Source organism: Catharus ustulatus, chromosome Z, assembly GCF_009819885.2.
Source record: "Catharus ustulatus isolate bCatUst1 chromosome Z, bCatUst1.pri.v2, whole genome shotgun sequence".
NCBI lineage: Eukaryota > Metazoa > Chordata > Aves > Passeriformes > Turdidae > Catharus > Catharus ustulatus.
Genome location: NC_046262.2, coordinates 58,788,573 through 58,811,866, shown reverse-complemented (window position 1 = coordinate 58,811,866; position 23,294 = coordinate 58,788,573). Strand labels below are relative to the sequence as shown.

The 23,294-nt window shown below is 37.8% G+C and overlaps 1 protein-coding gene across 1 annotated transcript in view; it reads left to right on the top strand.

Annotated features, from left to right (window-relative positions):
* Window positions 1-12,389, top strand: part of UGCG (UDP-glucose ceramide glucosyltransferase) — a 37,255-nt gene extending 24,866 nt beyond the window's left edge. The window contains exons 2-9 of the mRNA XM_033084969.2: window positions 538-679; window positions 4,229-4,331; window positions 5,253-5,354; window positions 5,737-5,849; window positions 7,902-8,080; window positions 8,505-8,591; window positions 9,030-9,219; window positions 9,964-12,389. Coding sequence (XP_032940860.1) covers window positions 538-679; window positions 4,229-4,331; window positions 5,253-5,354; window positions 5,737-5,849; window positions 7,902-8,080; window positions 8,505-8,591; window positions 9,030-9,219; window positions 9,964-10,134 — 1,087 coding nt within the window. The 3' untranslated portion in view covers window positions 10,135-12,389. The remainder of the gene's footprint in view (window positions 1-537; window positions 680-4,228; window positions 4,332-5,252; window positions 5,355-5,736; window positions 5,850-7,901; window positions 8,081-8,504; window positions 8,592-9,029; window positions 9,220-9,963) is intronic.
* The last annotated feature ends 10,905 nt before the right edge of the window (window positions 12,390-23,294 follow it).

Below are 23,294 nucleotides of genomic sequence, written 5' to 3'. Positions count from 1 at the left end.
ATTAGCAGAAAATTACTCGCTGGAGGAAGGATGGGTTGTGAAAAGACAAAGAACAATGCCCTGCCTGGTTTCAATGGATGGCCCATTAGCAGAATATCTGCCGTTGAGATCAGGATCACTGCCCCCACCCTCAACAGATGGTGATAGAACAGATACCTTTTATCACACTCTGTATTGTAACATGCGACTTATAATCAGGTGCGGCTTATGTATGGACAAAGAACGAGAAGTTGCTGGCACCCAGAAATGCGGCTTATACTCAGTGTGGCTTATAATCGTGAAATTACTGTAAGTTAAATAAAGTTGAATGTAAACTACATGTTATGCTAAGGTTTTTTTAAGCATTGGCTTTGACATCAGCTGTTGACATCAACTTTGACAACTGTTGGATAGAAAAATAGCCGTTTTTTCAACAATTAGATTTATTTCTTTTTGCAACAATTTTAACTCCCAAGCTTTCTTAATACTGGCTGTATTTTAAATGGCTTTCTCTAGCACATTTTCTTAAGTGATGTTATATGCTATTTCTCATTACAGGCGCCTCCATCTCAATAAGAAAGCCACGGACAAACAGCCATATAGCAAGCTTCCTGGTGTTTCACTTCTAAAACCGTTAAAAGGCGTGGATCCTAACCTGATAAACAACCTAGAAACCTTCTTTGAGCTGGATTATCCTAAAGTATGTATATTATTTAGTGTGATTTTTTTCCTCCTGTGCCTCAAAAAGTCATATGAAAAGCTTGAATGTGAGCTGCACTGTTTGATTGTCTTGAATTGTTCTTCCTTCTGCAGAAAACGTGTAATTACGTATTTTACATGTTGCATACAAAACTTATTCCTTTTTAAAAAGCTGTCTATTGAGGAACATGTCCAAAGCTTAGGGGTGAAACATAGTTTGAAGTACACAACACTTCACTAAGATTTGCTTAATCATTATTCCTGTATTGTGGTGTTTATAGATTTTTAAGTGTTTCCTACTGCTGTAAGAGATCACTTGAGAAGCAAGAAATTTTTCTCAGTTGACTACTTCTCTGTAAGAGATCCTCCAATAGAGAACACTTAACTGATAGACTGAAACTTCTTGATGGTTCTTACTGATGGCTCATCTAATTGGGAGCTGCTCAGTGATGAGGTAGTGTGTACCTCACCAGTTGTTGGTAGGTAGGGCAGTCTCTAAGCCATATCTTGATGTTGGGAAGCAAATAGTTCATAAAAGCTCACATTTGCTGTTAAGCAGTATTTGAATTTGTAATATAAGTGATAAGCAGTATAATTGGTAAGTGTGTCAGATGCTATCCTTGCTCTAAAAAGCTTAAAAGAAGTCTGCAAATGTTTGCTGTATCATTCAATATTTGAAGTATGCTCCTGTGGAAAAAGAATATGCTTTTTACTGAGTTTGTGTCTACTGAATTCTGAAATTTGAAATTTAACTTTAATATAAAAACTCCTCCTTTCTCAATTCTTCTCAAAACTGCATCTGACACTGCTGTTTGCAGTGATCAGAGGTTTGCAGGGATCAGTGATTTCAGAAGATCAGAGGTTTGTGCAAGCTGTGTAACAAGTTTTGTTTGTGTATTCTAACTGAGAGCCTTAAACTGGCACCTAAGTGGGCAGGATAAAAGAAATAAAAATCCCCTTGCACTTGGAACTAATCAGAAAAGGGATTTTTTTCTGTAATGAAGCTTTGGGCCTTTTGAAAAGCTTCAGACATGAAATGTATGAATCTTTTCAACTCAACAGAGTGCAATAAAGTGTGGCCAAGCACATTTTAAAGCATACTTGAGGCATGCTGTGTATGCCAATATTGCAAACAGTGCAAGAATCTTCAGCAATATCATAAGCTGTTATGACCTACAGTGAATATCAAAACATCATGCAGCTGAAACATTTGACTACATATAAACATTGTTTAATAATTAAAAAAAACACCAGTTGTATTGAACCTTGCTTTACAAGAGGTAGTCTTGGTCCTTCTCGAAGGAGTTCCTGAGTTCTGAAAACACATGGATAATAATCTTTAAATGTTGGTACTCCACACAAATCTGAGTTTCAGATAGTAGTAGATAATCATATTTTTTTCAAGAAGAGTGAAAATGGATGTGTGAATGCTTCGGTTTAGTGTAGCACAGATTAGACACTATGAGGAAGGTCCCCAAAAAACTTTTTAAAGTTACTGTACAGAACTAATTCAAGAAATTGACTGCAAAAATTAGAACAACAGTATTGCCTGGTATTCAGAGTTCAAAGTTCAGCTGTGCAGTGAAAAATTATTATCAAAGATTAATCTGAAACTTTTTCCAGTGAAGCTGAAATCAACCTGCAATGATAATGATTCTCTTCTGTGATACTCCATGTGTGAAATATTTTTCTCTTTCATGGAAACCAGTTATGCTGTCTCAAAACTGAAGGATTTACACATAATGTTTTTATTAGTAAAGAGTTTTTACCTACTCTGCATATATTGTAATTTTGCAAAAGGTTTTAATGTTAAATTCAAATGAACCTGATGGTAATGTTTGTGTAGATAAGCATCTTTGTATTTGTTCTGATTTATCTACATTTTCTTCTTTTTGACTTTGCTACTGCATAGAAAGGCCATTTTTTTGAATTTTTCTCTTTTAAAATATTGGAGTCTGAAATATCTGGTTTAATTCTAGTTAAATTTCTTGGAGAATATGGATATAGAAGTGTCATTGCTGCTGTGCATTGAGGATTAATTACATCATGACTTGGAAAACCAGTTTTATTTTACAAATTTAATGTGCAGTAAAAAACTAATTTCTTCAGTTGTTTGTTTCTGTGGTGTTCATGCTGTCAGGATTCTGTTGTGATGGAAGGACTTGTCTGCGTAATGAGACAACTCTTTTAAAATCCCTTTTCAATGCTGCAAGATGGTAGAAATCAAACACTATGTGCTCCTTAGCCAAATTGACTTTGAGTTTGCATTCTTGAAAGGTAGAGATATTTGCCTGATAGTCTGTAGTATTAGAAAAAATCTGAATTCCAATTTAATGATTTTAATTTTCCTCAGTATTCTGGAGTTAGAGTAGTTCAGGCTTTTGTGTATGACAATACCATTTTTTGATTGGAAATGTATATGTGTCTTTAACTTAATATCTTCTGTTGTATCTAATACCCTTTACTGAACACGAATATTAGAAGTTTTCATCATAGAGCCAATAGGGAGCTTTCAAAACTCATTATTTTCACTGAACTACTTAAACAAAAACTTAAGTTTAGTGAGATAAAATAGTATCAGGGAGAATAAGAACTGTTGTGATTGCTAGTTTGGGTTATTTTTTTACAGCAGCTACTGCAAATATTGTCCAAGAAAACATTTTCTTGTTGTGATTGAATTTTTCGGTCTTAAACTGTAAAAATGGTGTCTGGGTATCTTGATCAGAAATTTGCATTTTCTGTATTTTAGTCTTTGTAATGGAGCTTTAATGGGCCTAATATTAACAGGGTGAAAAAAAGTTATATCACATAAGAAATAATTAATACATTTGCTGTTATTGGAAAAGCAGAAACACCTTTACCAAAGCTGCCTCAACATTGCGTGATTTTCTTCACCCACAATCACTAACTTGTGTAAGCACATAGTAGCAGTTTTCCTTTACCACTTGCTTTTTTCAGCCATTACTCTATTAATAAGAAAATACAGATATTTTGCATATACATATTCCTGAACTTTGTTGTACAATTGAATGTACATATGTACATGTACTGGTCTCTGTGGGTTGTCTTCCAACTCTGCTCTGCATATGTATCTATAGTAAAGTAAAGGAATGGAAGATGTAGTTTAGAAGTGCGCAGTCATAATGTATCATAACCTCATTCTTTAATATTTCAGGTGCTGTCATTTCACTGAATATAATATTGGATTTAAGATTTGTATAATGGAAATGGAAACAAAGATTTTACCTTGTACACCAGAGCATCTTATTTCATGACTTATAGAATCCTTTCAATAACAGAAGAAGTAATGTTCCTCAGTGAAAGAGTTCATTGAGATACAGCCTTAATTCCTTTTTCGGAAGTACTTGGCAGTGCTTTAGAAAACTAGACTCATTTAGCTGTAAAACAAACTCTTTGTTTTTTATTCTATAACAGCGCTCTTTATTCTTTGATCTTGCTACACTATTAAGCTTTATTTTGTAGACCATATGGATATTAGCTGTGTGTATGTAAATATATATGTGAGTGTATACATTTTTGTTTTTACTAGTATGAAGTACTGCTCTGTGTACAAGATCATGATGATCCAGCTATTGATGTGTGCAAAAAGCTCCTTGGCAAATACCCAAATGTTGATGCTAGACTGTTTATAGGTAAGCAGTGCAACTTGGAGGTGGGACTCTGACTTGTAAAATGATAGGTCTTCATCTCCATATAGAATGCTCTATATGGAGTTGAAGACTCCATATGTGTATGGACTTAAATAAATAGTTGTCTTGTTCAGCCCATGTTGCTTCTGTAGTTTAATCACCAGTTTGCAGTAAAAAGTAAGTTTGTAGTCACAGTCTGTGACATCAGTCCAAGAAAACTTTAGGAGGAATGATTTGGGTAACCCCCTGCAATTTTTCCTCCTAATTTTAAACCAACAGTTTAAGTCCTGTCTTTGCCCTGAACTAAATGTGCAGGAAGTGACTTGAGAATTGTGGCTGTATTTGAGCTTGAGGTCCTGCAACAATCCTTTTTCATCTGCTTAGGCTCTATGGCTCTTTCTTCATTTTATATTTGAATTAGGGAGAAAAGGGGTATTAGAACAAGGTAGTAAAATGTAGGGTTTTATTTTTCTCTGATGCAAAACAAACTTGACCATGTCTTTCAGCTGGATGTAAAGGAGTGTTTCTCACTTTATTCTGCTCCTTTTTTATTTTTCTACTGAAATGACTGTAGAATACAATCTTCATAGTCGTGGTCTTAAACAATAAGAGGTGAATAATGTTTACCTTAAAAGCATGTAGTAATAAGCTTTATAGTTCTATTGTTCCTTTACTTACACTAATCTTGCTATCCTGACATTTTAAGGAAGCATTTGAATATTTTTTCCTTTTATTTTTCCAATTATAAAATATAGAATTGAAGGTATAATTAAAATGTAAATATTTTGTATAAAAGTGGACTTTAAGAATTGGTGGGTAAACATTTACTTTTCTTCAGTTCATATATTTAAATATTTTGGATATTGAATCTGCATTCCAAAAGCTCCTCATACGTTCATTTTGTATGATGTTTGTATTTTTTAGGTGGCAAGAAGGTTGGCATCAACCCCAAGATTAATAACTTAATGCCTGGCTATGAAGTTGCCAAATATGATCTCATATGGATTTGTGATAGTGGAATCAGAGGTAGGTGTGTATGTGCTAACTGTTGAACTGTGCTTATTCACTGTAAGCAAGCAGATTTTGGAGGCTATTGTGACTGACAATATAAGCAGAAATTAAAGTTAAAAGTCTGAAAAAAAGCTTTCATGGAATAAAATATTAACTTCTAATTAAAAGAGAAAATACCTTTAAAAATACTACTCAGACTGTTTCCATTTTGTTGTTGATCATAATAATTGTTAATCACAAATATTATTTTTCTGAAACCATTCTTGTAAGACAGCACACATCAAATCACATGTACTCTTGATACTGGTGATAAAATGAGAATCAGTAGCACTACACTGCAGTAGTGTGCTAATGACAAATTGCTCCATCTAGTTTTGTTTTTTCATTTGTCACTTAGTAACACCAGACACACTGACAGATATGGCCAATCAAATGACTGAAAAAGTGGGCTTGGTCCATGGGCTTCCCTATGTTGCAGACAGACAGGGTTTTGCTGCTACCCTTGAACAGGTGAGTGCAGTATTCTGGGGGGGGATTTTGTTTCATTCTTTTTTGCTTGCAAAACCTTGCTGACTGAAAGCTTTATTGTGCCTCTTGTACTTTGTGAATGAGGAAATGTTTATTTTTAGGTGTAGTCACACTTCAAACTCAGGGTAACTAGGGCAACTTCTAAATGCTCCAAAATTCCTCTGTGGTACTGTGCCTATTGATTCAATATTTAAGTTTACAATATGAACAATAAAGATTACAGGATATACATTTTACATTTTGAATTTAAAATTACTAAAAAACTGAAGAATTGAACTGACAATTCTTAGTCAGAAAGGACTAGTTAATTCTATTTTGATATCTGAAAAGGCACACAAAAATGGCCTTGGCAAGTCAAAACGAAGTCCAGCTCACGCAATATCTTATTTCCAGCAGGATTTACAAGCAGAACCTTTGAGGAAAGTAGAACAAAAGCACAGTTTATATCCTATTTTCCTGTAATACTGCCTCAGTGTTCTGTAATTTTCAGCTGAGAGACCACCTAAGCAGGAAAAAGACTTGTAGATTTAACTGTCCTTAATATACTAGTATTTTAGTAAGAACAGATTCCTTAAATGAACTTTTCCCTTCTTTTTTTGAATCCATACACATTTTTAACACCTATAATTTTCTTTATCTGGAAGTTGCATAGATCTGTTTGTGATAGGATCTATATCTGGTTTACTCTGGCTCTTATCCTGTAGTGCTATTTCATGTCTCATAATAATTGTAGCGAAAGAGAAAGCAAAAAGTTGATTCCTATCCACCACCTTCATATTACTCGTTCTGTCCTATTCTCCCTTCTACTCTTTCTCAGTAAGTGGTCTTTGGCAGGTTGAAGAGGTTCAGTTTGCTGTTTTGTTCTTTGTGTCTCATGGCATATAATTTAATCAATTTTTATTTGGAGCTGGTATAAGGAATTTTTACTCCAGGGCTTACTGGTAGAGATGAAAGAGAAATGTGAGAGATGAAAGTGTGGTGAAATTCAGTATTCCATCATTGCTGTAAATGAGGGATGCGTTTTGTGTTGAGTTTTTTTTTCCTTTTTTTCCCCCTTTTCCCCCCCTTTCCCCCCTTTTTTCTTTTTTCCCTTTTTTTCCTTTTTTTCTCTTCTTTTTTCCCTTTTTTTCCCTTCCCCCCACTTTTGTTTTCCTTTTTTTTTCTTTATTTTTTCCTTTTTCCCTCCTTTTTTTCCTTTTTTTTTTTTCCTTTTTTCCCCCCACAACTCTGAGTTTTCTCTTACAAGAGAAAAGCAGAGATTTATAGCACCAATTTTTCCTAGTGCTGCTGCTAATTGTTAGAACAAGACTTGCAACTCCTGCTTCTGTATTGCTGGAAGAGCTTTTTACCTGCTGATTCAGTATACTGCAAGATGAGCATGCCTTTTCTTGAATGAGTTATTGTACCAATGTGAAGGCTGTCTACAATAATAAAAGTGAGAGGCACTAGTTCTCATTCCCTCTGTTGTTTTGTAGATCATTCTTAGCCTTAAGTTACTGGATCTTGTAAAAGTATTTGCTCACAATCTGTGTTTTTTCTTCACTATTTTTATTTGCAAGTGTGCTGAGTAAACAAATTTTCCATGCTTCCATAGAATCATATAGTAAGTTTCTAAGAACATGTATGCAGGAATGCAGTTAATTTTCGCAAGAGGAAGTAGAGAATATGTCTCTCAAATTATCATCATATAATATATTAATCTTAGTGATTGGTCTGTTACTTAATGAATTTTCAATACATGTATTCCCTGAGAAAAACGTCTGTAAATTAGAAATGAAATATGAAATATGTAGTTCAATATGTAGGTTTAAAACCTGCTTATAGATTTGCAAAAAGACAGCTAATATTACCAATACATTTCTCAGATTTGGTGATACACTAGGTTTTTTAGAATGGTACTGGAGGTCTTTCCAAATACACCATCATAATTGGCCACATCTAGTGTTTTTTACCCTCCATATGTTTTCAGAGGAAAAAGTTGTCAGTATAGTACTTACATATAGAGTTTCAAATGCCTTTTTTTTCTTTTGACAGGTCTATTTTGGAACTTCACATCCAAGGTCATATATTTCAGCCAACTTAACTGGCTTTAAGTGTGTAACAGGAATGTCATGCTTGATGAGGAAGGATGTCTTGGACCAAGCTGGAGGACTGATAGCTTTTGCACAGTATATTGCTGAAGATTACTTTATGGCCAAAGCTATAGCTGACCGGTAAGATGACTCTGAAGTAAGCTTATTGCTTTAGGTGTAGCTTAAATCTTTATTCTTGTTTACTTTTTGGTTTTTTTTAAACACATGGCATATACTGTAAGTACAGGTGTTCATGTCAGCTTCCATGTATATATAGCAAACATGTTAATGATGTGCTTTTCCTATCAGTGTAGTCTTTTAGAAATAATTAAGCCATGCCAGTTTCAATTACTTCAGAGAAAAGTTTCAGAATTTGGTTTAAGTATTTGGTTTTATCCAAAGAAGAGTCTTGATAAAATATTTTCCCCCCCATACCCATTGTAATAATAAGGCACATATGCCAAAGAAACTTCTCAAGCCTAACAAAGTTCTTACATGTTTGTTTTCTAGTTGGTTTTTGTGTCTTTTATTTGCACCTTTTTGTGATAATGAATTTCTTTTTCAGGGGCTGGAAATTTGCAATGGCCACACAAGTTGCAATGCAAAACTCTGGTTCATATTCTATTTCTCAGTTTCAGTCCAGAATGATCAGGTAAGATTTTGATCTTTACTTCCTCTCCCACCTATCCCTGCCCCCTTCTTCTGATGGGGACAACCTGATAATGAGAGGGAATACATTTTCCAGTGTGATTTGATCTAATGCCCAGTGTGCTAAAGTTCAGTGCACAGCTTGATGCATGCTTCTTTGTTAGTGCTGGGAGAGAGACACTGACTTTCCACAGAAGAATGACTTCTACAAGTTTAAAAAAAAAAGAATAAAATTAAAACACCTCTGCCCTTAGTACCTTAAAAATGCTATGTGTAGCATCTTCAAAAGGGAGGTTTTTTAACAGTATTTTATTTGGAGGTGTTAATTAATGAGATTGTCATTTTAGAAAATACCATGGTGGCTTATTTGGTGAGGTAGGAGAGGAGGAGGAGGAGGAAATGAATAATGCAAAGTCAAAACTGATTTGTTTGTCTTTTCTAGGTGGGCCAAACTACGAATTAATATGTTGCCTGCCACAATAATTTGTGAGCCAATCTCAGAGTGCTTTGTTGCCAGTCTAGTTATTGGATGGGCAGCTCATCATGTGTTTAGATGGGATATAATGGTATTTTTCATGTGTCACTGCTTGGCATGGTTTATATTTGACTACATTCAGCTAAAAGGTGTTCAGGTATGTAATTTTATTTTCCAGGAGGTCACTAAAATTATTACTACCACTGACTTCAGCAAAAAGCTAAGCTTAATTACAACCATAAAATAATTCTTTTGAAATGCAGGAAATAACAGGTCCAATCCTTTTACTTCTCAGTCATCTAGCTTCAGTTATAGTATCATGAAACGGAGGAAGTGGTTGTAATTTTATATTTGCTTGTAATTTTGTATTCTACAAAATTCTGCACTTGCTTTTGATGAGGCTCTGAAGTTTGTGTCCCATTAATTAATACTCACTTTTCAAATCTGCTTTACATGGGCATATACAGAAATTTTCAGCTCTTTTGATGTTACAAGAAAAGAAGCTTTGTGGGATTTTATTTGGGGGGGGGATTTATTATTTAGTTGTCACTTTATCTTGTATTTGTTGAGGTGTGTGTGTACTCATACATACATTTGCACTTCATTTTGGTAATAAGGGGCGAGAACAGCTGTAACCTACTTCCAAGGCTTCACTAAACTTTCAGTATAGAAAGATGCCACGAATGAGAACAGCATTTGTTTTTCTGATGCTGTTAAAAATATTTAATATGGTAATTGTATCTTGAACAACAAAATATTTTTGGATTTTAATGAAGGATGCTGTTGCTATGTAAATCTGTATAGTAAGCTTTATAAAACATTTTAAAAATATTTTAAGTTACTTTAAAATATCTCCTGAGTTGTCAGTATGATTAAATACCTTGATTTTTATTCTTTCTAGGGTGGTGCTCTGTGTTTTTCAAAACTTGATTACGCAGTAGCTTGGTTCATCAGAGAATCCATGACAATTTATATTTTCCTGTCTGCTTTGTGGGACCCCACTATTAGCTGGAGGACAGGGCGCTACAGATTACGTTGTGGAGGCACTGCAGAAGAAATTATTGATGTATAGCCACATGTTTGTAACTGAATGTCAAAAAGTGAAGGGGAAAAGTATTATCAGTTGTTTATATACTTCCAAGAAAATCTACCTTCAGTAGTTTTATTACTTGTATGTTTGGTATCTGTTCTTCAATTTATTTTTGCATGGCACTTGCATCTGTGAAAATACATCTGTAGTCTTGGCCAAATGGTACCTTCCTCCTATGTACAAATAAAAATAGGGAGAATTGGTCCTGACATCTGCTTTCTATTTAAATGCTCTGCAGTAGACTTTTTAAAAAAAAATACCCTTTGGGATATGAACAGCTTCTTACTCCTTGGTGTGCTAGCCTAGCGAATCTAGGGTTCGCATAGCTATTTTCCAGCTGGGTTGCACAAGGCTGCACCTGGTAAAATCAGAGGTACAGCTGATTTTTGTTTTATCCCTCTAAATTGAGCTAGTAATGGGACCTTGGGAAAGAAGCTCTGAAATGTTTTATGCCTACCTCTTGTAGTTGCTGCAGAACAATATGAATAGAAAGACTAAACCGCTTTGCAAAAACAAACTAAAGTTGACCTGTAGTCTTTGTGTTTATATGTATATAGGGAATATTTTAATCACTGCAGTAACCAAAAGTGGACTGAGTTTGCTAAGAATGAGTTGGAAGGATTTACTGGTCAGGCACGTATTATGGGCATCTTTTGGTCAAGTCTGATCTGGTTCTGTCTTGAACCTTGTTAAGCACTGTGCTGTTATTTAGCCAAGGTGATCCCCTCAGTACTTCCATCCTTTTTTAAGGGGTGTTTGTTTTTCCCTGTGAGTGAATGGTGGGGGGTGGGGGGTGTTGGGTGTGTGTGGGGGACATAGTAGGGACTAGAAGGGAGCAGAAATACATTTCAGAAACATTTCACATGAGCTATTTTCTTACACGATGTCTTAAGAATGTAATTTCATGATGCAGGTATTTAATATCTTTGTAAAGTGAACATACATACCTATACTAGTCATAATTAAGTATTCAATTGCAGTAGATATTGTGAATTTATTAAAGGGCCAGGTGAGTTTGCTGTTACTGATTAAAACTGTAGTCTTAATTTAGATATCAAACTAAGTTTACTCTTGGCTGTTTGCCTGTTAGTCTAGCCTTTAAATTGGACTTCTGTATTCCAGTGGTATGACTAAAAGGACTAGATTATAATGCATGCCATGGTTTTCCTCTCTCTGTTCCCTGTAACTTGGTTTTCAACCTCATTGTGAAATTTCCTAATTTGTGGTGAACTGGACTTGTTTTCTTTGAACACTTTTTTTAAAAAAAACAAAGCAAAGCTAGAGAAGACTGTTGCATAAGCCTTTTGTTTTCATAATTGTATTTATGCTGCTTTACTTTTCTTGATATGGAATAGCATATTGTCACCATGAATGTGAACTGCTAATAACAAGGTTATGTCAACAAAGCAGCTTTAAGAGTTGGATGATGATGTGTAGCATATTAGCAATAATGACATGTATTTATAGAAATGGACTTTTTACCTTACTGAGCCAATCCCTTACCCATTATATGCTACACAAGTGTACTGTGTAGGTATTTGTTGTAAAACATACTCTGGGCCAAGATGCTTCATCCACCTTAATATCTCTTTTGCCTTAGGGTTACACAGAACTTTTTTAATGGGCATTTCTGTATGGACAAAGGCTTGTGATGCTTCATTCTTTTAATGTGAATCAGGAAGAAACACTTTTCCTGAGGAAAGTATTACATTGAAACATAGTCTAGTTGTGACCCACAAAAGCATACTTTTTTTTAATATTGTTTTTGACATAGTTGAATTGTACTGACAATGTTTGTATCTTCATTTGTTTCATGAAGTTTGATGCCATTCATTGCACTGCTAAAGTGAAGCTTAGCTTGCTACTTAGCTTTATGCTGATTTCTATGCAGGCAATGGAACAGAACCAAAAAAAGAAAAAAGGCTGAACAGACTTCCGTTTAAAAATCTAGGTGGGGATAATTGTTTAACAGGTGCTTTGGTATTAGTAGAGCCATCTTTGGCTTTGAAAAATAAAGCTTCACTTAAGCAAATGGTTTCATTTGGGTATTGCTTGGTTGATGATGAAATGGAAACCAACAGTGTCAAATGTTGTAGACAATGCTGCAACAGAACTTCTAAAAGTTATAAACAGTTAATGTAAAGTTATGTTGATCTACAGCTATGTAGAATACACCATGTTTATTTAAAATAATTGTCTTGTTTTTTCCTTTATTTAAAAATAAATTTTGAATACAATCTGTTTGGAGTACTCTTTCTTTCTTCAATGATGCTGTAATGTGACAGTTTTAAGTGTTTATGGTAGTTTTTGTTAGGTTATATTTCTAATAAATCTTCACAGCAGTAAAGGGATGAGCCTTTCAAGTTTATTTGCAGCTACACCATCTCTTTTGGATTTTATATTTGACTGAAATTAAATCACATGTGCTACACTGATTTTGAGTTGTCCTTAATTTTTTAGAATAACTTCATTGTGCAAAAAATTTACAAGTGAACAACGTAGTTCTGTATCTACTGTAGCTAGCCTAGATTCAGATTTTTGAGATGATACCTTTGCCACAAAATGTGTTGACATTGAGAAGTAGTGTTGATCCTTTGCTTTCAGGTACACTAACTTGAAAGCAATCTGAACTTGCTCTGCCATCTAACTTGGCTTTTTTTGTCTTTTGCCTACCATTTATAAAAAGATCATGTGAAACTTAGTAAGAGACTGTGTCTATGAAAGAGTTGTTGGAATCCTGTGTGCATAGCATAAACAAACACTGCTGGAATCACTTGAAAACTATTTATGGAAACTTAAATGTTCCTGAGTGTATTTTGTGCTCAGTACATTTGCAGCTACAATACTTATCCTCTTTCTACAGTCCTTTTATTGCTTTCCTGCCTACTGTTAAATAATGTTGTCATTTTATTCTGTACTTTCAGTTGAAGTCTTTCTTCCTTGAATTCCTTTTGCCATTCTCCTTGTTTCCTACTGAGTGCTGGCTACCTGCATTTCCTCTCAGGTCTGTTTTGACAGTTGGAAAAGCTTGTCTCTAACTACCTATTTCACAAATCACTTCTAGAAGCTGTTTCATTCATCTTAAAAGCTTTTAGGTCTCACATCTAACTTCTGATCATCTAATTTTAGGGTGGGTTTGAGCCCCAGCTGTTTTCTGATTCAACTGGTTTTCCATCAGCTCTGATAATACTGATGATGGCTATTGAGGCTAAGGAAGACTAAAACTTACTGTGACAATAGATACACTTTTAGTAGTGTTTTAATAGTTATAAAAGAATTTCAGCTTTATAGTGTCTGTGCTTGTACAAATAACACTTAGAAGAGAATGGCACTGTATAGAATTTCAAATTAATTCTGTCTTTTGGGTCTGAGAATGTCTAAGTTTCGAACTAATGATTAGATTATACTGAATGGTTTACTACTTGGATATGAATGGACAGCTTTACATAAGGTTTTTTCTTATCACCTAAACTAAAATCTGTGTCATAGGCAGTACTTAGTGTTTAATACAGTTACCTGGGCAGATGAGAATTTCCCTCCACAAAGTCGTCTCTGTTTTTATGTTTGCTTTGGAGAATATATGCAAGATTCTTAAATTAGTGTTTTGAAACTGCATTGTAATTGAAATCAGGGTCCTGGGGTGTGCTTTTAACAAAAAAAAAACAAAAAACCAAAAAAACCCCAAAAAAACCCAAAAAACCCCAATAAACCAAACAAATCCAAAACACAACAAACAAGAAACCCCCACCAAAAAAGCAAACCAAAAACCACCACAGATAAAGAAAGCAGCAACCGCAGAGCCAAACCCTGCTTTGTGCTTCCTGTTGATTCTGAGCCTTTAGAGTTGGACTGCTTAAAATGTTGTTACGTGTTCTAACAAATTGCTATACAAACCAATTTCAATTGCTAGCTATCAAACAATTGGGAATAAGTGATAATTATTGTGGTTAAATTCAGCACATTATACTTTTGCTTCTGCTTTTGTCTAAGGCCAGGTGGCTTTTTTTCCAGTCTTAAGTCCTTCCTGGAATCAGTGTCCAGTTCTCCCTACAAATCATTACAACATTAAGTGTAAGTGTACTGGCCAGTCTTGAGGATCCATAAGGCTTTGCTGATGTTCAGCTGCAATCTTGCAAGCTTGTGCCAGTGGGTTTCCTTTCCAAAGGCAGTTCTAGGTTAGTGTCCTGCAAATGTTCTAACTATGCTGAAGCCCTGCAGAGTGTGTCTGAAAGGACAAATGTCTAACAACCTTTTTTAAGTGGAAGATGTTTGTGCTGCCCATTTTCACATTTAGCTGAGGTTAAAATAGCCAGCTTAATCCTAAGAGACTGTAAAAAGTAAAGCATTTCCAATGCTTTCTAAAACAGCTTTTGGAATGCTTTATTTCTTGAATTCTCATCAGATCAAGAGTGGACTGCTGCTTATGTGTGGTTTGTGCTTCTGGGGAGACTATGCAGCTTCTTGATGCAATCAGATCTGATGACTTTTGCCTAATTGTTGGTGTGACTGCAGATGCTCAATTAAGAAATGCAGGCCAGGGAGCCCTGCACTGGAAGTTTATGGATTCTGCTGCTTTCTGCCTCATCCCTCCACACATTCCCCCAATGCTTTTTCCCAGTTTCAGACAGGAAGGAAGGGCCTCAGCCAAAACCCCATGTGCCAGCTGGAATTAATGGCCATTTTATAAGTGGCCAATTTGTGGGTGAATGGGGGAGGTCAGGCTCATGTGCTTGTGCAGGAAGCCAGTAAACTCCCTGGGAGCACAAAGCAGGAGCTGTCAAAAGAAATCTCTTCACTGGGCTTTGACATGAAGTGAATTATTATTCTTGACTTTGTCTTTGCATCCTCTGGGCCTGTGTTAAACTTAGATCTGCTCACAGGGTGGAAGTGAGCTCAAGCCAATTTAAAGCTCTGCTAGCCCTCCCCCCTGTCTTTACTGTATGATGAATAGGTTTTCTTTTTTTAAGGCTTTTCTGGTGCCTGGAAGAGTGTGTTTTTATATGTTGAACAGTAACTTCTTTTTGGTGGCAATAACTTTGCCTTTTCTAATACCAAAAAACTGGGAGAGGTGTTGAGACAACAGCAGGCCTGTGGAGTACACATGTAAAATGCTGTAACACATTCAAAAGTAACTCCAAAATCCTATAGAAATGAGAAAATAGAAAGAAATTATGAAGTCTTTGGGAGAATCTGTACATATAATTTTTGTTTTTCTGTTTCATGTACACACACTACACAGCTAAAGGTACATGTGCATACATTTTTATGTATGAACTTTTATATATAGATATAAGTACTAATGCCAAAATAAAACCTTGTAAGATGTCTTGAATTTGACAAACCTGTTCTTTCTGTAAGTGGACCATACAGGTAAATTAATGATTTGCTGGTATAAAAAGCCAGCAGCATAAAGTTAAATAAATCATGAACCACTGGATCTGGTATCCAGTTCCATTTCACCTCTCAGTAAGCAGACACAAGAAAGCTCAAAACCTGCAATTTTCTTCCTGGACTTTTTACTTGTAAGCTTGAACACTATTTTATCCATCTAGGCTTTTGCATCTTCCACTAAGAATTCAGAAACTCTGCTTCCATAGCTGGCAGCCCCCCACATCTGAGCAAGGCAAGGCCCATACTTTTGTCACTCGCCTCCTCACTGTTCGGTTTCATTGACTTCTGCTCCTCCCTTTTAGGGCAACTGAGGGTCTTTAAAAAAGAGTTTTGCCAAGGAGAGAAACATGTGGGAAGGAGAAGTAACAGCAATGAAAGGTAGAAGTAGTGAATGCAGTATTAAATTTGCTTGTGACTAATGCTCCAGAATGAAGTAGGGGCAGATCTGGCCACTTTTGCAACATACTGGGTAACAAGGAAGAATAAAAGAGGTGAAACTTCGGAGAGATTCCATAAATTTTAAGAGTTTTTGCACAGAGAGACTGGACACCTCTGAGTTATTCCTGAAGGCTAGATATCAAGGATAAGCCTGTTTCCATGAACTTTATGGGGCTTTCAGCATGATCTGTTTAAGGGTTATGTTGTATGGCTGGAAAAGGAGGAAACTTTTCAGCGGGGATTGCAACCCGCTCTGCATGATATGGCAACTTGAATCTGTTGTCTCTGGATTACAGACCTCTCAAAGGCTGCCTTGTTTTGGCTTCCCATGTCTTGAGGAATTCAACTAGCCCTCCTGCAGATAATTTGTAGGATAAGGACCTCTTGTCACTGTTGGGCCATTGTCTGAGCAGGGAGGGAGCTCCAGCTGGAACAGGCAGGTTTGGACTTTACCTGTGTTTGGGAATGTCTGCAGGCATGGACTTTATTTGACATGAGAATGTTAACTCCTAGATGGTGTGCTATGGTCATGATTGTACCATGCTGCAGGACTGGGGTGGCTAAAAGCAAACACCATTTCTAGCAGGAGAAGGCAGATGTTAGAAGGAGTGTCGCTCTGTGAGTTCTACACTGGTGGTATGAACTAGGAACCCTCTTACTAGAGCTTAAAATCTCAGGCTTAAAATGTTAGTGTATTTCAGGCATCCTCCTGCAGTGATAAGTGCATGTGAATGTGAAGTGAATCTTGTCTGTGCGCAGACTGACACAAGCAATGATCTCATCGCGGTGCGTCAGCAATGTGCTCACTCTGCTAGGAGTCACCAGTCATATTTGAAATTCATATCTTTATGTGTGTACATAAAAACAATCTTTCTGCAGCCAGAATTTAACTGCACAATATTTTTGTGCTCTGCCTGTTGAACAGATTGATTTTGTATGCAACAGGTGATTACTAAAGAGATTATTTCATTTCGTTTAAAAACACAGCTGAAATGAACATCAGAAGTAAAATTTGGCATTTCCAGTTCTTTGTCCACTGATTAACAGAGAAGCCAGTGCATTTTTCCCACAGACAGTCAGTTACTGTTGAACAGTGGACTCATTCTTTATGAACATATAAAGTCATAAGCCAGGTCTGTACAGCAGGAAGGACTGTGCTTGTCCATGCAGTCTGTCTCAAGGCTGGTTTTTGTAGGGTCACAGCAAAGTAGCCATGGCCAGCAGTAGACTTACATATATCCACTGGGTTTTCAATGTCTACAAAATGCTGCAGTATCCAGAGGAAATTGCCCTTCAAGTCCTTCAAATGGCTGGCATGGGTGGTGATAGATGTTTTGCAAGATCACAGAAGCTGTTTTCTGGCCACAAAATTTTGCTGTTTTGCATTGCATGAGTAGGTAGCATTTCCTGCCACTGTTTCAAGCCCAAACACAGATTATATCTTAAAGGAAGGTATCTCAGAGAATAAAGGAGCCCTTTTCACTAAAGTTTGTTTCCCCCTCCAAAATCCAGAAGATTTTCCTCTTAAAAAGTACCATGGACTTTGTCTAATTTATAATTCCCAGCATCTTGGGGTATTTTTCCCCTCGTAGGCTGTGAAATGTTTTGAGCTTCTTAGTCCTCAGGAAGCTGATGTTGTCATAAATAGGCTGGACACAGTTTTCTTTGGTTTTATAGGTGAGATGGCAAGAGATAGAAAGTCTCTGCAGGGACTGAAGCTCTACCATTTCAGTGCTGTGCTGCCTTCATCTGGTTTGCATTGCAGCCACTTCTGATGTCTGCTGCATCTGTGAGAGCCATTTGCTCCCACTGCAATACTGCAATCAGTGGATAAATGTGTTTCCTCCTGTCAAGGGAAATTTACCATCTCCTCCCTGCTGTTAGCAACGTGTGAAAATTAAAGAGCACTAAAGGGCATACCAAGTTCCAGGCTGGAGAACCTTATCTCTGTCACCAGTCACGTTTTGGGAACTGGTTCCTGCCTAGGTGGTGATAAAAGAGGGAGGTGGGGGATGGTAGGTGGGAATAGTATTTGCTTATAATTTATTTCGAGAAAAAGACATTGTTTGGAAAGTCTTGCTGCAGTATTCCTGTTTAAAAACAGTCTTTGCTACACATCTCCTAAACAAGGTTTCCAGTTTCTGGACTCTTGTGCATAGTTAGGTGAAACCTGTTGTTTTGCAGGGAGAAAAGTGCATCACTACCTTCTAGAGTTTGATCAGATCAACTAAATCACAGATGTCTATTTTCCTTAGTATGCCGACCTGATAGATCCTTAGGGTTTTTTCTCTCTATGATATACTTCCTTCCTTTTGTGACAGAGCACTTTGTTTAGTTACTGTCTCTGTGTCCTTAGAAGTACTCTGCAGATATCCACAAGTCCACAGGCAACAAATCAGAAGACACTACTCTTAGAAAACTTTGTTTGAAAAGAAATTTCCTCTTCCAGCCAGAGAGTGTTTGTGCTACCACAAAAATCTCTTCAGTAAAAATGGGTATTGGGTTGTTAGTAGAGGATTGTAACCACTGCTGCTTCAAACAGCACCCGACAGCCCACTGTAATAAGCATTCTTGTAGCAGAGGAACTTCTTGCTTCCCTGGTCCATTCGAGAGTGGTCGTGTGAGCTGGGTCCTCAGGACTGGGTCCAGGTGGATTTTGAGAATGCAGACAAAAAACTCCCTGGCCATCCTGTGCATCCACTCTCATAACAAAAGTATTTCAGAAAGTTCAAAAGCAATCTCCCGTGTTTCAGTTTGTGCCCATTGTCTCTAATCCTGGTCCTGTGCACCACTGAGAAAAGTCTGTCTCCATCTCCTTCACTCTCATCAGGTATTTGTAAAGGCAGATAAGATGCTCTTGAGCTGTTTCTTCTCCACACTGAGCACTCCCAGCTCTCTCAGCTTCTCCCCATGCATCAGATTCTTCAGCTCCTTCATTGTGCTTGTGGTATTCCCATGGACTTGCTCTAGTTGTGACCTCAGCAGTGCTGAGTAGTGGGGAAGGATCCCATTCCTCAGCCAGCTCTCATCACTCCTTTCTGTGCAGCCCAAGATGCCATTTGCCTTCTCTGCTGGCTAAAGTTCAACTTGGTATCCACCAGGACCTTCAAATCCTTTTCTACCAAGCTGCTTTCCAGATTGTCAGCCCCTAGGCTTCAGCTGTTCCATTTGGGGTTCAGGATTTTAAACTCCTCCCTGCTGAACTTCATGATGTTCCTTTGAGCCATTTCTCCAGCCAGACCAGGACCCTCTGGATGACAGCATAACCTCCTGGCTGTCATGGGTACATCAGCATGGTGTAGAAAGGGAGCATGAATGTCAAGTTATTTTACTTCAGTATAAATATGGGGAAAAAAGATCTGTTAGTATAAACCAAAAGCAGAATATATCCTTCTCGGTCTAAAATGGAAACAATGAAAATGGATTACTGATGGTAATCATTGGCTGTGACTACTGGCTGCATCACTAATTCCTGAAATAACTGGGTGAAAAAAGAGAATAAATGAGTTTTTTTAATACTTGATATATCTGGGCGCAGACTCTGAGTGCTTTCATTGCATATTGAATATGAGTCATCTTGCCTGGGTGAGGGAATCAACAACTTGTCCTTCACAACAACCTTTCCTCTCTGTCCAGTGCCTCTAGTCTCTCTGCTAGGTTTTCCCTTCACCTGCCCAATCTTTTCAGTATTTTACATCTAAGTTTCCTATTGCTGTTTTCTTACCTCTAGGTTTGCTCTCTCTGCTCTTCCTTCCCATTTCTTCTCTCCCAGCCAAATACAGATACAGGCTGTACAGATACAGGCTGCTGCTCCCTGCCCAGCCACGCATGGGAATGAGGTGCATTTCCTCATCTCTGTGCCTGGTGCAGGGACTAACATGGTTCTCTCCACCTTTGCTCTTCTCGTAACTAGGAGGTACCAGTTCACACAGAAGCCAGCCATGTGTGTGTTGCTGGGTGCACCCTCCTGGAGGAGCTCCATGTGGAATGAAACAGATGCAGAGGCAGCTGTGGTGCCTTGATGGTCACCATCCTGCTGACCATCCTGCTGACCTCCAGTCAGTCTGTCCCACTGTTCCCATGCCAGGGGGATGGGCAGCACATGTAGTGGGTGTAGCACAGCTTTCAGCTGAGCTTAGGGTGCCTCCAGCTTCTGCGCCCATTGAACCCATTGCTTAGATCTTAGTAAAGTGTCAAGGACTGCTGGAATGGGGTCCTGGATGCTCCAGAGATGCTTTGAAGCCAAGTTGAAGGATAAAACAAAGGATTGTCTTCTGTGTTGTGTTTTTACCTGGCTATCCTGGCACCCAGATCATGGATGGTGTAAGGAGATGTAGTGTGTCCAGCACCTGTGTCCCTGAGAAGTGCAATTCTCTTGGCTTAGAAAATGTGCTTGTTCTCCAGTGACCATGGGCTGCTGAGGTTGACAAGGCACTGCAAACTGTAAGCCTTGAAAAAAGCAGATCCTTCAGAGGAGAAATTTGAGCATCTGCCTCTGTTCAGGCACAGGTGCATTTGGGCACAGGCTGTGGGAATCAGAATTACTGAATACCCCTCCATTGTGCTGCCTGCAGGGATTGATAAACCCTTTGCAAGTCTGTTTCAGCAGACTAAGTCCAATTACAAAGGAAGGGAAGGAGTCACGTTTGGGTCTGGGGGAGTTTTCGTTGTGTATTTGTTTGTTGTTTATTAGAAGACCTCAACAAAGGGTCTGGTGTCTACTGTGACAATCAACACCAGTATAAGCTGCAGTAGGCTCACACCCTCAGACAACAATGTCTTTAATAGCTTAGCACAGATTTCAGCGCACATGCTGGGGTTTTGCATGTTGGGTTAAGTGATTTAGATTTTATGACTGACCATTAAAGCAGCAAGCTTAGTCATAAAATGTACTAAGCTGTGGGAATTTGAGTTGTGTATTGTATTAGTTTTAGCTTTAAGCTAGCTAAGCAACATTAACCCTGTGCATATTTTGTTTATATACAATAGATACACTTTCAAACGAAATATATTTACTTTCATGTTAATAATTAATTTGTATTCTTTAGCAGGATATATTTTAAATAAATTTAAGTAAACAACATGTGATTGCTTGATCATAGGTTTTGCTTGTAAATAGAAAAAAAAAAAGAAAATGTAATATTGAGTAATTTCCTCCCTTTTATTTTATATTAAAGATATGACATTTTTATTTCAGTAAATGAAAAAATTGTAGATTTACAAGCTTACCTGGGTGCTGTCTAGGTATGTTTGCATTCCTACTTGCTAAAAAGACCTTTTGTTCAAACACAGTATTCTTTCAGCAGGGGTACCAGATATTATAGAAATATAAACAAACCAGTTTTTAGCTTTGAATTTTTCCACCAGGTGGTACATCCTGTTCCTGAGAAGCTTTATTATTTATCAAGCATCTACAGGATTGGATTCCTAATTGTCTTCATTTGTTCCAGTGTGAAAGAGAGGGAAAGAGCCTAAAATGTTGCCATTTAAAAATCTAGTACCTTTCACCCTCTTTATTCTGGTTTGACAGACATAATGGTGCATAAGGCAGTGGATGTGTTCTCTTTGTGTCTTGTTTGAATGGCTGTAGTGGTATTTGCAGCAGTGTTATTTGAAATTAGTATTTTTTGGCTATTACTGCTTTTTTCCTAACTGGTATCCTATTGAGACTAGTCTTTCTAGGGTCTGTTTTTTTGCAAATGTCTCCTCTAGATTTACATCACCATGTGTGTGTACCTCTAGACTTGCTCTCTCAGGCTATGTTCCCTGCTCAGGAAAGGCAACAAGCTTTGTGCCTGTCCTGAAAAAGTAATGCATAAACATATGCTGATGAAGCGAGACAAAGCCTCTGGACATTGCCACACGAGGAGATGAAGATTTTTTTCTGGGAAACACATGTGGCAAAATCCTACACACCTATATGGCACTGCATTCCTTCCATGGGACAAGGGGCAGTGAGAAAACCTTATTGGGGTATTTGCTGTGTATCCATGGAGGTGGCTGCACCCTGCAACAGCAAGGATCAGGTTCAGGAGCTAGAGGTTTTCTTGACGTGTAAGTAAATGCTGCGAAGACCCAGAGCCCCTGCTGTGCATCATCACAACCCATGAGGTGTAACTTTCTCCTGATCTCCAATCTCACAACCATAACCCAAGCCAATGCAGACTGAAGGTGAGTGCTTCCAGTGTACTAAGCTGTTTTTCTTCTAGGTTGTTTTTAGTATTATTTTTACTCTGAGTATTACTCGTGATCCCCATGAAAGGATTTTGAATTAGATTTTGGACTTAGATATTCTTTGCAGATAGCACTGTTCTCTTTCCTATTTCTTGCATTGTTTCTCTGGTGGCTGAACAACTCTGTGATGTAAGCTTTTTGGAAAGCCTGTTCTAGTATCACTGCTTTTCTCATTAGCAGCCCTTTCCTGGCTCAGCCAAGAGCACAGCCCTGATGTTATGTAGGTGCTTTTGCTCCACTTTTGGGAAGTGGAGCCTGTGGGACGTGTGATGCCATGGCCACTGGGGGGATGTGGCTGAGCAGGGGATAGTGTATTTTGGGCAGCCCAGGGCAAACAGCCATTCCTCAGGTGTCCTGCTCCCATGTTAATTAACTATACCTAAACCTTGAGCAATCTAAAAACACGAAATCATGGCTGCAGGTTGTACAAACCTGTAATCAGTGCCAATTATACTGAGCCAGAGGTAGGTCTGAGGATGCCTTCTCCTGGTTTTAAGTTATTCATCCTTCTCAACTTCCTTTCCTACGATGTGGTTGTCCCAGAGTGTGGCTCCTTCTGCTGACAACAGACAGCCTTGATTGGGCACCAGGATCAGGCTTCTGCTGGGTAAGTATCTTTCACTTACAGGGAGTGCAGCTATCTGGACCACTTCTGGCTGAGCCAGGGTGGATGGAACAATATTATACACACAGCTGCAAACTTCCTACTGTGGCAGACAGGTGGCTTCTGTGGGCAGAAGATGGGGGAGCAAACTTTAAGGCAAATTCAGAGAAAGACAAGGAGGGTGGATGGAGATGTGAAGGTCCTTTTCTAACTCCTAAAACTGTGTGTTCCTCTTCCCCTTCCAGGGACCAGGAGTAAGTACAGTAAATTCACGATTATAAGACTCACCATTTTGACTAAAATTTTGGTCTGAACCCAAAGTGCAGCTTATAATCAAGTGCAGCTTATATATGGATAAAGAACAAAAAGTTGCTGTTTTAGTTTGGAGGACAGGTGTCTGCTAAGAAAGGCAGGAACCCTCCAAATTATTGTAATTTTGAAATCAAGGGGCTTTCAGGCAAAAATATGGGAATTA